The 12,427-nt window shown below is 39.5% G+C and overlaps 1 protein-coding gene across 1 annotated transcript; it reads right to left on the bottom strand.

Moving 5' to 3' along the window:
- Positions 1–335: 335 nt before the first annotated feature.
- On the bottom strand, positions 336–10,716 carry crbn (cereblon). The gene is made up of 11 exons (XM_052129692.1): positions 10,619–10,716; positions 9,834–9,943; positions 9,319–9,521; positions 9,027–9,185; positions 8,702–8,858; positions 3,837–3,899; positions 2,645–2,729; positions 2,441–2,556; positions 2,213–2,277; positions 1,968–2,099; positions 336–1,775 (listed from the first exon to the last, which is right to left on the bottom strand). The coding sequence occupies exons 1-11, from the start codon at positions 10,689–10,691 to the stop codon at positions 1,598–1,600; spliced, it is 1,341 nt and encodes a 446-aa protein (XP_051985652.1). The 5' UTR covers positions 10,692–10,716; the 3' UTR covers positions 336–1,597.
- Between the last annotated feature and the right edge of the window lie 1,711 nt (positions 10,717–12,427).

The raw sequence follows: 12,427 nt of genomic DNA, 5'->3' as shown, positions 1-12,427 counted from the left end.
AGGCATATTCTCTGAGCGAGCGCAGAGAAAATTCTTTCAAGAACAGCGTGTCTGAGAGCGCGCGCCCAGTTCCCGCGCGCGAGCAGAGGGATTCGCGCTCGGCGCATTATATTCCGCGCGCGAGCAGAGGGATTCGCGCTCGCGCATAACATTAATGTACTTTCGCGCTACAATAATGCGCTCTCGACATTTGACAGGGAAATAACGCCATCCCTCTAGCGGATTGTTATGTAGGGAAATAAAAACAATGTGATTTAGAAAAGTATTTCTCGTAAATAGTGATGCACAATTTTGGCGTTTCCGAAAATAAATCTTAAATAAACAAGCTGTCACATTTCAGAGATGATTTATTGGTGAGAATTTATCAGCACTCAACAGAATCGATATCTTGGACAGTACAGATCCCTGTGTAAGTTTGTGTTTTCTTCTTATTACAGATTAAGTAATTAACTACTGGAGAATGTGCACGTGTGTATGCAGAACGCATTTACTGCATAAATGATGTATTTTGAACCCCATTGAATGAATAAGTGAAAAGAGGTTTTTGTATATTTTTTTTAAAGACATTTCTCTATCCAGACTGCAGCTTATACACACACACACCCACCTGGATACACACATCTTAATACATGTTTGTGGCTCTGAACACACATATACATCATATCTTACAATTAAATGGAAAATAGAAAAAAAAAGGACAAAACAAAACAGATATTGAGAAAAATAAAATACATTTTGAAAATTACACTGATATTGAGCCTCAATAACATAAAGGGCAACTCCGTGATATCTCCATTATTATTCACTGGCTGTCAAATCTGTCCGGTAGTTACTGGAAGAAGTCTATCCACAGTACAAGCGCATAACAAGCATCTGTGGAATTATTTAGTTCAAGCAGTTTAGATTTTCTAAACTGTTTTCCAGGAGCTAAGACAAGCAATATCATTTGATTGTTTGAAGCATTCAGCATGTTCAGATTGTTGAGTCTGTGGTAGAGCGGTATGCTCGAAATGTCACTACTTATCAATTAAAAATCCTGTTCATGGAAGCTGTGCTGGTGTGCCTTTCCTTTTTCTATTTCAGATTGTTGATCATGTCACTAAAAGTGTGCATGAAAGATCACTTCTCTAATTATATTTGTGGACACATTTTTTTATGCCATTGCATGGCCTACTGTCTAGTCCACTAGATGCTTAAAGAGCATCAATGACTGTTCTAGGCAGCAACAATGAGTGAAAAGGTGCTGAGACTGTAAATGAGTACTTTACAACAGACCATAATTTCATAGAGCTCACCTCATATGATATTGCACATATCGGGCTGTAATTTACACAGCACTGAGTGTGTGAAGGCAACAACTTGTGAACTGTCATTCTTTCTATTCCAGTGCCTTGCGCTTCCCTGTCTCCTTTTCCTTACTCTCCCTATTTATGCATGCATCTACACATAATCTCACAAACACATTTGCTCTCCCTCTCTGGGTGAGGTTTTGAAGTCAAATGTTTTTGGGGGTGATAAAAGAAACCCCCAGGGGAGCATATATGCTTGTGTTTGTGGGCAGTAGGGTTAAAAGGTCACAGACAATCCACAGATTATGTCACAGGCACAGTAAGCGTGACCCCTCGACTCCCTCCTCGCCTTGTGGGATTGTTGGTAACAGGGCAGAACGAGTCAACCCCCAGAAACGAGGTGGTCTCAGATCCTTCTTTACAGCTGAGAACTTCCAGCCCATATGAGAACCACAGGTTCTGCACTGAGCAATTGTCCATGCATACCTAAGTACAAAACACATACTCAAAATAAATGCTGTTACACATGATGACGAACTAAAAAAAAATGATATTCTGTATTTGAATCAATATTTAAACCTTCTGAGAAGATAAAAAAAAAGCTCTTGTTAGAAGGGTACCAGACCAATGTTACCATTATTACCACATTTTTCAGCATACACAAAGATTCATTCTCACCCTGGAAACCAACTATGCAGTGTGGAAGGTCGTCCGATCAGGTTGAGATTGTTGGCCTTGTAGACCGTAAGTGTCTCATGAACATATCCATGGGGATTCACATATGCTGCCATTGGCCCATACAGAGACAGACTAAATAGAGAGTAGTGTTGTAGAAGTAAATGTACAAGTATAAAGTATAAGTCTTTAATTTTAATGCAATCTTAATTGTCATTTTCAGAATGTGACTGAAATTCAGATATTACCTGAAGATTTCATTCTTGCTGGTTATCTCTGTATCCTGACACTGTTTGCAGCACAGAGAGGTGCACTACGAGGAGACATGAATCCATCATAATATGGGAAAAACACATCATATTCATTTCACAACAGACAACCTTTTAAAATTGTTTAGTTTAGAAAAAAATCCAACAGAGATAATCCTAGAGAAAATAAATATATATGTAAACACAAAGGCAGACACACATACACACCCTGTCCATAATGTCCAACTCACAGCGAAGTCTCTGAATGGCACTGCTAATCTTCAGTAGCTGCAATCTTAAAGCATCATCTATTGGCAGACATGCAGCCACCCTGTATGAGAAATCTGCAAAAAGACAGACACTTTCTAATTACCTAAATGTGTGTTTGTGAGGGCCCCAGACATGAAGGTGTGTGTGTGTGTGATTGCGTACCTGTGGGATTTGTGGGAAGGGACTCATCTTTCAGGTTTTCATCCCATTCGTGGAGTTGTTTCTTTACTCTGCTCATTAGAGTTTTCTTGGGGAGAGATACATACACAACCATCAGCACTAAACTGATGTCAATGGGAAGGTAACCAGCATTATGTAAAATAAAATAGCTTTTTGCTAGGCCATTATTATGACTGCAGACTGTACATCTTTTGAAAGATATTTGTAAATTGTAAATTTACCCGCTCAGCTCCACCCATCCCTTTTCTACCTCAACCTATAGCACGAGTTTGGTACATGTAGTAAGCTGGCAGATGTGTACAGAGTATAAGAAATTGCATCCCCTGCACACTAGGGCTGTGCAATATGGACAAAATAAATACTATCGCATTTATTTGATAGCACGTGTTGTCGGCTTATTAAGCATAATCGTAATCGTGTAAGAACGTGCATGTTTTTTTAATGTCGAGGGACTTTAGCATTGCTTTGACATGCATTGCTCGTAGTTTTTATGGCGCTGTCTCAGGTTTTGCAACAGATTTGTTGTTTAACTTTGTTGGGTTTTGTAGCAGTAATAGTTTGATAAAATAGGTCTTGCAAATTACCAGGGTCTGTGACACATCTTCTCTCCTGTATCCAAAATATTGCCAAACCAAGATATTTTTAAATCGTGTTTTTAAGTCAGTACTCTGTCCTGAAATCATCTTCCCTGTTTCTGAACTTTCCTTTTTATTCGTAAGCCCTCTCTGTTCTGTTCTCACTAGATTTTGATAGATAAAACATTTTTGCCCACTGAGGGGAGTGGGGGGGGGGTTCACAGCTTTCTGCAGTTAAGAAATCGTACATGATCTCATCGTGATCTTATTGCGATTTTGATTAACTGCATAGCCCTACCACACTCCCGCCTGCCGTTTAATCCGCCGAAGTTATCGGACGAACCGATTCCTCTGCCACGCTTTTTCTTAGGTGTGTATATGTTATAAGGGTCTTGTTTATTACAACGTTAAATGTTTATCACCTTTTATTTAGTATGGAAAGGGCGTAATGAGTCTAAGGGGTAATTCTGTTTGGTGCCACTAGTAGCGCAGAAATTACATACTTCACCTTTAAAGTGTAAAACATTTTTAACTGAGGGGGAAATGCACCTTTAAATCTTTTTATGCAATATTGCCATTTGTAAAGAGATCAAACTTACAGAGTCATAAAGGGCATACACCCAGGGAGGCCATGAGGTCATACTAGCACAATGGAGCTGCTTCTATAAAATAAATAAATACAGACAAATATTATGTAGATTATGTATCAAATAAAGATTATGGCTGCATCCAAATTCACATATTGCCATATATGCTGCATTTTATGAAATATGTACTTTTCAGACATTAAAAAAAGTATGTTATTTAGGTGTGCAGCTGAATAATCCGGGACCGTGGACAATATCCCGTAACCCAAATCTACAACCTGTATCAATTTAACTACAAGGAACACTTTTCTTGTTACATTTAGAAGATACAAATCAAACATTGAAATGCATTAATAGTACCTTGAACTGGTTTGCCAACACATAGGAATAGGAAGCTTGCCAGTTTTGTTAATGTATGAAGAGCAGATGAGCAATTTACCAGCCAAAACATGAAACAAACATTGGGAAAAATACTGTTGAATTTTATTGGACGCACAGCCTTTGATGTCAATTATATAAGGTAAGAAAAAATAATTATTTCTATGGTTAGTAGAATTTGATTATTTGGTTTTAACTTGGCGTTTTTTCAAAGAGTAGCGTAACACAATGTGAAAATCGGACGTGTGAATGGCGAGCTCTGGACACTTTGCTAGTTTTCACACTTTTAATGATATAAACTGGTGAGATTCGATACACTCTGATTCATAACTGTTCTAGGAGGACAATATGCCAACGAATTCAAAATCCTCAGGCTCTGGAGACATTAAAAGACACTTATGAGCTCAAGCTGATACCCCTGAGAGGGCCTAGAGCCAGGGAGACGATTTAGACAGAGAAGTGCGGTGAGAGTTGCTGGGGATATCAGCAATGCTGATGAAGGTCGTTGCTGACTTGGAGGATCTTGCTGTGATACATCGATCTATAACTGCCATTGAGGCAAAGTTCTCCGCGATGGTTACAAGAGTGGGAGATGTCGAGAAACTGATCGACTATCTGAAGTCATCGGAGAGGGACTTATCGGCTAATCCATTAGTGACCAAGGTGGATTTGGAATGTGTCTGGGAGATGTTGGAGGACATGGAGAACTGTAGCCAGCAGAATAACATCCACATTGTTGGAATTCCTGAGGCCGACGAGGGTCCGGATATGGTGAAATTCCTGGATGGGCTCCTTCCGAATCTGCTCGACATAACAGGCCATATGCCGGAAATCAAGCGAGCTCACAGGGTTCTGGCACGGAGATCCACAGAGGGAGACAGGCCCTGATCAATTCTGAGCAAATATCTGATATCATCCGATAAAGATCTTGTGTTACATGAGGCGAGGAGTAAAGAAAGGCTTTCTTGGAAAAACCACAGCATTTGATTGTTCCCAGACTTTCCGAATTCGACAAGAGCGAAACGTGATCGATTCAAGGAATGCAAGAAACATTTACATCAACGGAAGGGTGCTTAAAGATGCTAAGGAGGGCCATAGAACATTCACATGCCTACAGCAAGCGATATCCTTCATAAAGTCAATGTAGTGAGTAAGTCATTTTGTGGTACTGATGCTGTAGCCAATTGGACCGGCTCACTGATCATTCAATTGACTGTTTGAGGAAACTGAGCGTTTTTTTGTACTGGCTCCACCTGTTGGCTGGAGTTTCTTTTATAGATTATCTTTTGCTATATAATGCTGTCTCACAAAATTTGTATAGAGACACTGGACTTGAGCAATCCGACAGCAAAGTTGTTGCGGGGGTCCTCGTTGGCGTACATGGACTGTTTGTGTTTTGAGGGATGGACGCCAGTTGGCGATGTTGTGCACTGGGTTAATGCACACGATTTACATTTTTTCTGATCGTTTTGTTCCAGGGGAAGTTTGGGTTGTAATGGCTGCACCAATGTTGGAATGTGGTCTTTATAATCTTGTATTTGACACACAATATATTTTTTCTTATATGTCAAAATGTCAAATGATAATATGAGTGGATTGTCCCTCTCCACATGGAATGTGAATTGGTTGGGGCACCCCATAAAAAAGGAGGAAGGTTATTTTATAAGGGTAAGAAATACAACATAGTTTTTCTTCACAGGAAGTGAAAAATTTGGAAAGATATGGGGTGGCCATTTTTTTTATAGTGCTGGATTGAGTAAGAGCAGGGGAGTCATTACACTGATAATTAAACATCTACAATTCAAATGTCTCAAACAGAGTAAAGATAAATTAGGAAGAGTCATTATTGTTTTATTCATTATAAGTCTTATTTTGGCTAATATTTATGCACTTAATGTGGATGATCAGGGCTTTTTTTATAGATCTTGAAGGGATGTTGCAAGCTGCTGGCACCCCATGATATAATATTGGGAGGAAACTTTTGATGGACTTAGTCCTTGATCATAGTGAAGCAAAAGTGTGCAAGCCCCCTAGACCAACATTGATGCTTTTTGGAAATGTACGATTTTGTGAATACTGTTATTGAGTGGATTAAATTACTTTATAGACACCCTGTAGTGGCGGTTCAAATTAATGGATTAATTTCAGATTATTTTACTCTGGATATTTTACTCTTATTTTACTCTTTCCCCGGAACCATTAGCAGCCACGATAAGGAGGATGATTTTCCAGGGGTGGTGGGTGGCATGGCACATAAGCTTTTGCTTTAAGCAGATTATATTTTATTATATGTCTCCGACCCTACTAGATCTAAGCCTTGCCTCCACAGAATTATTAATTCCTTTTCGAAGTTCTCAGGATACAGAGTGAATTGGTCTAAATCCAAAGCTTTTGCTCTGAAAGAACACTGCCCAGTAACAGCTTTCAGCTGGGCTCCTTCCAGTGGCCCAAACAGGGCATTAAGTATTTGGATATTTTATTCCCTGCAAATTTGTGTGAGTTAATTTTGACCATTTACTAAAAAGATTTTGAGCGGTGTGGGCAGGTGGGCTTCATTACATTTATCTATGAGTGGGAAGGTTAATGTTATTAAAATTAATTGTATTCCAAAATTTAATTACCCAATCTCTGCCTATAGATGCAAGATTCAAGCAATTTGATAGCATAACAAAGTCCTTCATTTGGAATGGTAAACGTCCCAGATTACATTTCAATAAATTACATAGACCGCTTGACAATGGTGGGTGTGGCAAGGAGGAGGGCGGGGCTGGGCCGAGATGATGCACACCCGGCCCCTAATCAGGCTAATCAAGCCGAAGAGAGGTATAAAGGTGGCCGGAGGCGACAGTTCGGGGGAGAGAGAGCTACAGACAGCCGCCCTGTATGTCTTTTGTATTTATGGATACATTTTTCATTAAATGATTATTTATTGTCAAGCCAGTTCTCGTCTCCTCCATTCGCTTTTACCCCACGTTACATTGGTGCTGATGCACGGTAGGAGGAGGGATGCGCTGTCGTGGAGGACTCGCCACTGCCATTGACCCAAAGGAGCAGCGCGGCCTTTCGCCGGGGGACGGAGGAGTTTCTGCCGAATGCCTGGACACAGAGGAACGGCCACCATACGCTCGACCATGTCCCCGCTGCTACAGTGGGCTAGGTCAACCCAAGATTTTGGTTTATTATTATGCATTCGGTCTCAGACATTTGTCTCATTGGTCGCTTCCACCTGAGAGAGCCCCTCCATGGTTTTGTATTGAACAGGAATTTCCCCTAGTTTGCCATTGTAAAGCCTTTCTATTAAACTAACTGGAGAAGTTACACTTATTATCTCGCATTTGCACTCGGTATGGACAAAAATGTCCATAGTTTTTAATTCTGACATTTATTTAAATGTTGCCTCGAGCAAATGGCTGAACCCAAAATTATGTATTAATAAGTCCCCTTTCTGCTGATCAGAGTGGATTGTGAGGGAGGTTAATACGCTCAGTGACCTGTATGAGAGTGGAGTGTTGAGATCCTTTGAAAATAAGGTTCAACATTTTGAGATTCCCAGGTCTCAGTTCTTTAGGTATTTACAGCTGTGCCACCTGCTCTGTACTATTTTTGGGAGTAGCACAGCCCCCCTTAAAGCGGCAGATATTCTGGGAGTGGTGACTACTGCCCTTGGAAAAGGTCATGAGGCATCAGTGTAATACTCCCTGCTAATTCAGAGTCTGGGGGACGGAACTTGGGCTTCTCTCAAGAGATTATGGGAGAAAGATTTAAACTTAGTATTAGAGGAGGAAGTGTGGGCTAGGATTCTTAAAAATGTCAATTCTACATCTAGAGATGCAAGGGTGCTCCTTGTGCGATTTATGATTTTACATACATTTTATTTAACCCCCTCTAGATTGTATAGCCTTGATCTTAAAGACACAGCCACCTGCTGGCGATGCCGATCAGAAGATGGAGACATAACCCATGTTTTTTTGTCGTGTGATAAGATCCAAGAATTGTATTTGATGGTTCAGAGTATTATGTGTAACGTATTGTGCACTCAAATTTAATTTTGCCCCAGACTCTGTATTTTAGGTGATGGGGCGGTCATTAATCTAGAGGATAAGCACATAAAGAATTTTGTCCTGGCCAGTGTTATGAATGGTAGACGGGTTATTCTTAGGGGATGGAAGTCAGCTGGAGCACCCTCGTTTCAAGAGTGGTGCACGGAGATGGGCAGGGTATCAGCATTTGAGGAGATGTCTTATAAAAGGCTGGGCAATCTGGGCTTATTGGATAAAAAAATGGGGCAGATGTTTAGGGGGTAAGGGTTTAATTTTACATTATTTGATTCCACATTTTCTGTTATGTTCATTTAATTTGTTGAATGGAATCAATAAATATTGTTAATAATAAAAACATGACCTTTTCTCTGTTGTCAGAGACCCTATCACAACAAACCTGAACAGAAGTATATTAGTACGTATGTGCATTGGTGAGTGATATGTATTTAATTCAGTTACCTGTTTATAGGTCTGGCTGCACCGGACTTGTGGTGTTGTTGTTTGTGAGTGTCTGGTCTGTGGCATGTGTGTGTGTAAGCATGGCTGGGATTGCAGTCCACATAAAGGGTCTGGCAGAATCCTCTCAGGTAAAATTTGCACTTTTGCCTGGCGAATCCTATAAAAGACAAGTATTTACAATGTAATACAATAACAATTGATTTTGATGTGTGTTTGCATTTACTTTGTGTTTATGTATTTTTCAGTGATGTGCATATTTATATATATATATATATATATATATATATATATATATATATATATATATATTGCAAATGACTCCTACCCATCTGCTTGTGTGCGTATATCATGCACTCTGAAGCGTTGCCGTCCAATGGCTTTTATCTTCACTGTCTCTATGCCATACTCCTGTTCCTCTCGAAATGCATAGATCTCTGCAGTCGTCCCAAACTCTGCCTTTATCGCTCCTCCACTGTCATCAGGACTGAGACAGTCAGACACAGACTCAGTGAAGCCATAACAAACAATAAATAATGAGAGAATACTCTCACAAATCTATAAAAGGGTATAGTTATCGGTTAGGTTATAGGTTATTGTACACATTATTCTGTGAGTACCTGTGTGCAAGCACTGCAAATGTGCGATCTTGGCTTATGAGGGTGCGGAACATGCTGACCTCCTGTGGTCGGAAAAGTTGCAAGGGTAGCGTCTGACCTGGGATCAGTATAAGAGCAACGTGGGGAAGAACGGGCAGATTCTGCACACTTTCTTCATCGTGCAGAGTGCGGCCGTGAAACTCCTCCATGTCTGAGCCCAGATACTTCATAGGCATAAATGGATACACACACACACACACACACACACACACACACACACAAGCTCTTGGGTATATAAAAGACTGAGATTTCTGTGAAAGCAGGACTGAATCAAACTTCTTATTTCACTTTGGCTATAAATTATTTGCATAACAAATGAATGCACATGTTAATAAAATGAATGCACATGTTAATAAAATGAATGCACATGTTAATAAAATGAATGCACATGTTAATAAACTGTTTATGACAAAGCGCTATCTCCAAAATATAATTATGACTTGTTGGCCTCAGATTATGTGACAGATGACACTCACAGCATGTGACGTTGGCAGACTCGTGTCAAAGTTTATAATACTTGGCTTTTCTGCATCCTCACCATCTCGATCCTCCATCTCCATGTCATCCTCCTCCTCCTCTTCATTTTCTGTAGAAAGGCAGTCAGAGATATTAGAGCCAGGTTAAAAACTGTTTCATTTTCACCCTTTTCAACCTACTTTCTATTTTCATCTAATTCATTACAAGGTTAGCGGTGGAGGAAATGTTCAAAAGACAATAATGTGACTTATCAACAAGAAAATGTCCATCTCCTCCTCTTCATTTTCAGTAGAAAGACAGTCAGAGATAATAGAGCCAGAGTAAAAACAGTTTCATTTTCACCCCTTTCAACCTACTTTCTATTTTCATCTAATTTATTACAAGGTTAGCTGAGGAGGAAATGTTCAAAGACAATAATGTTACTTATCAACAAGAAAATATCACATCAAGCTACAAAGAGTAAAATAACCAGTCTGCTGACCACAATACAGTACAATTCACTAAAGCAAATGAATGCGTGCACACTTTGGTCAAAACTGTTGTTCCAGCAATTTAGGCTACAATTACAATACTTTTCCTAATAAGTGCAGGGATGGTGTGGTTTAAATAAAAGGTGGACGCAGACTGTCTTGAGTTTTTTGGAAACCCTGCCAGCTGTCATTCACTGCGCATTTGGGAATGGATGCAAAAAAACTCCCTTTAGGTCTCGAGGAGGACATTAAGAAGGTATGCTTTTGATACTGCTCTAGCACCTTGTTCAATTGAGACTATTCGGAATACGCACCTGGCAGGAGCTGTAGCTGGTTCCCCATTTCGTCGTTAATATTGTTGTCGCCTCCGCCCCTCTCAGCAGCCATAGCCGTTTGTTTACAATCCACTCTCCACGAGCGTTGCACAGTCGTGAAGACATATTCGCGGGAAAATATAGAGCGCCCTACAGTGGACGGATGGCAGAATTTTATGTCTGAATTTTTAGTTTAGAAGCACTAATGCAGCGTTTCCCTAAACCCTAGACGAAAAACCACCTTAAACTGGTAGCTGGTTTAATCTGGTCGACAAGCTACCATTTTCCAAAACCCATGACCAATTTAAATACAGCTGCTAGATTAAGCTGATTCTTCCACCAGGGTTTGCAAACTTTTTGAAATCATCTGATTACATTTCTACTTGTATTAATCGCGATAAAGTGATATCTTGTCAGTTTTGGGATGGTGCTAGTGTATCAACTGGCCTAACTAACACAAAGCTGCTTTGGTAAGTCTGATGGAACATGACGTTTGTATCTCAGAAATCTTGGTATGTTTTCAATGCATTCATTACATTGTGGCCCTATAAGTATTTGGATGCGGATTCACACATAAACTTGTCTTTGCATTAGATAGCAAAATGTCAAACAAAGTGCCATAAAGATAGCCCAAGCACACGTTTAAAGCAAAACATTGTTTTATGATTAAACAATGGAAATACTGTTTAAAAGTAAGATACAATGTATTTAGACACTGGTTGTCAAACTTAGTGGAATGTCAATAGTTAATGTGATTAACTACACCTGTGCTTACTCTGCTAGGACACCTGGGTGAACTTGACGGGACGCTGACTTCTTAAAATCCACAAAAAATCACAAGACCATTTGGTTAAAGGTAATCGCAGAAAAGTTAAGAAATTGTATTTTTTCTGAGAAAAGGTCTAGTATCATTTGTGTGCACATGCCACTTGCTTTGATATTTTGTTACTCAGTGCAGGGCCTCTACGTGGGCCTTTGCATATTTACCTTTCTGGGTGTATTGGGCTGGCCCACCCTTATAATTTTGTTCTGAGCCCCATGAATTTAAGCGACGTGTCTGATGTAAGGCAGTAAAATGCATGTGTTTTAAAGTGCAGCTTAAAGGGATAATGAAAGTGCTCTCATCATTTACTCACACTTATGCCATCCCAGATGTGTATGACTTTTTTCTTCTGCTGAACACAAAGATGTTTAGAAGAATATCTCCGCTCTGTTGGTCCTCACAATACAAGTGAATGGTGGCCAAAACTTTGAATGTCCAAAAAGTACATAAAGACCACATAAAAGTAATCCCTATGACTCCAGTGGTTAAATCCATGTCTTCAGAAGCGATATGATAGGTGTAGGTAAGAAACAGTTCAATATTTCGGTCCTTCTTTTCTATAAATCTCCACTTTCAAATCTCCAATTTGAATTATTTGAGCATAAAGCTACCTACTGGGCAGGGAGGAGAATTTATAGTAAAAAAGAACTTAAATATTGATCTGTTGATATTTAAGTCCTTTTTTTTTTTTTTTTTTTTTAACTATAAATTCTTCTCTCTGCCCAGTAGGTGGCGATATGCACAAATAATGCAAATAGCAAAAAATTAAGAAGAAGAACGTGAATGTAAAAGCAGAGATTTATAGTAAAAGCAAACTTAAATATTGATCTGTTTCGCACCCACACCTATCATATTACTTTTGAAGATGTGGATTTAACCACTGGAGTCATACTTATTACTTTTATGCTGCCTTTATAGGCTTTTTGGACCTTTAAAGTTTTGGACTCCATTTACTAGCATTGTATGGACCTACAGAGCCAAGATAT

Source organism: Xyrauchen texanus, chromosome 7 (assembly GCF_025860055.1).
Source record: "Xyrauchen texanus isolate HMW12.3.18 chromosome 7, RBS_HiC_50CHRs, whole genome shotgun sequence".
Classification (NCBI taxonomy): Eukaryota; Metazoa; Chordata; class Actinopteri; order Cypriniformes; family Catostomidae; genus Xyrauchen; species Xyrauchen texanus.
The sequence above is the reverse complement of the archived record's forward strand: the minus strand, read 5'-3'. Positions and strand labels throughout refer to the sequence as shown.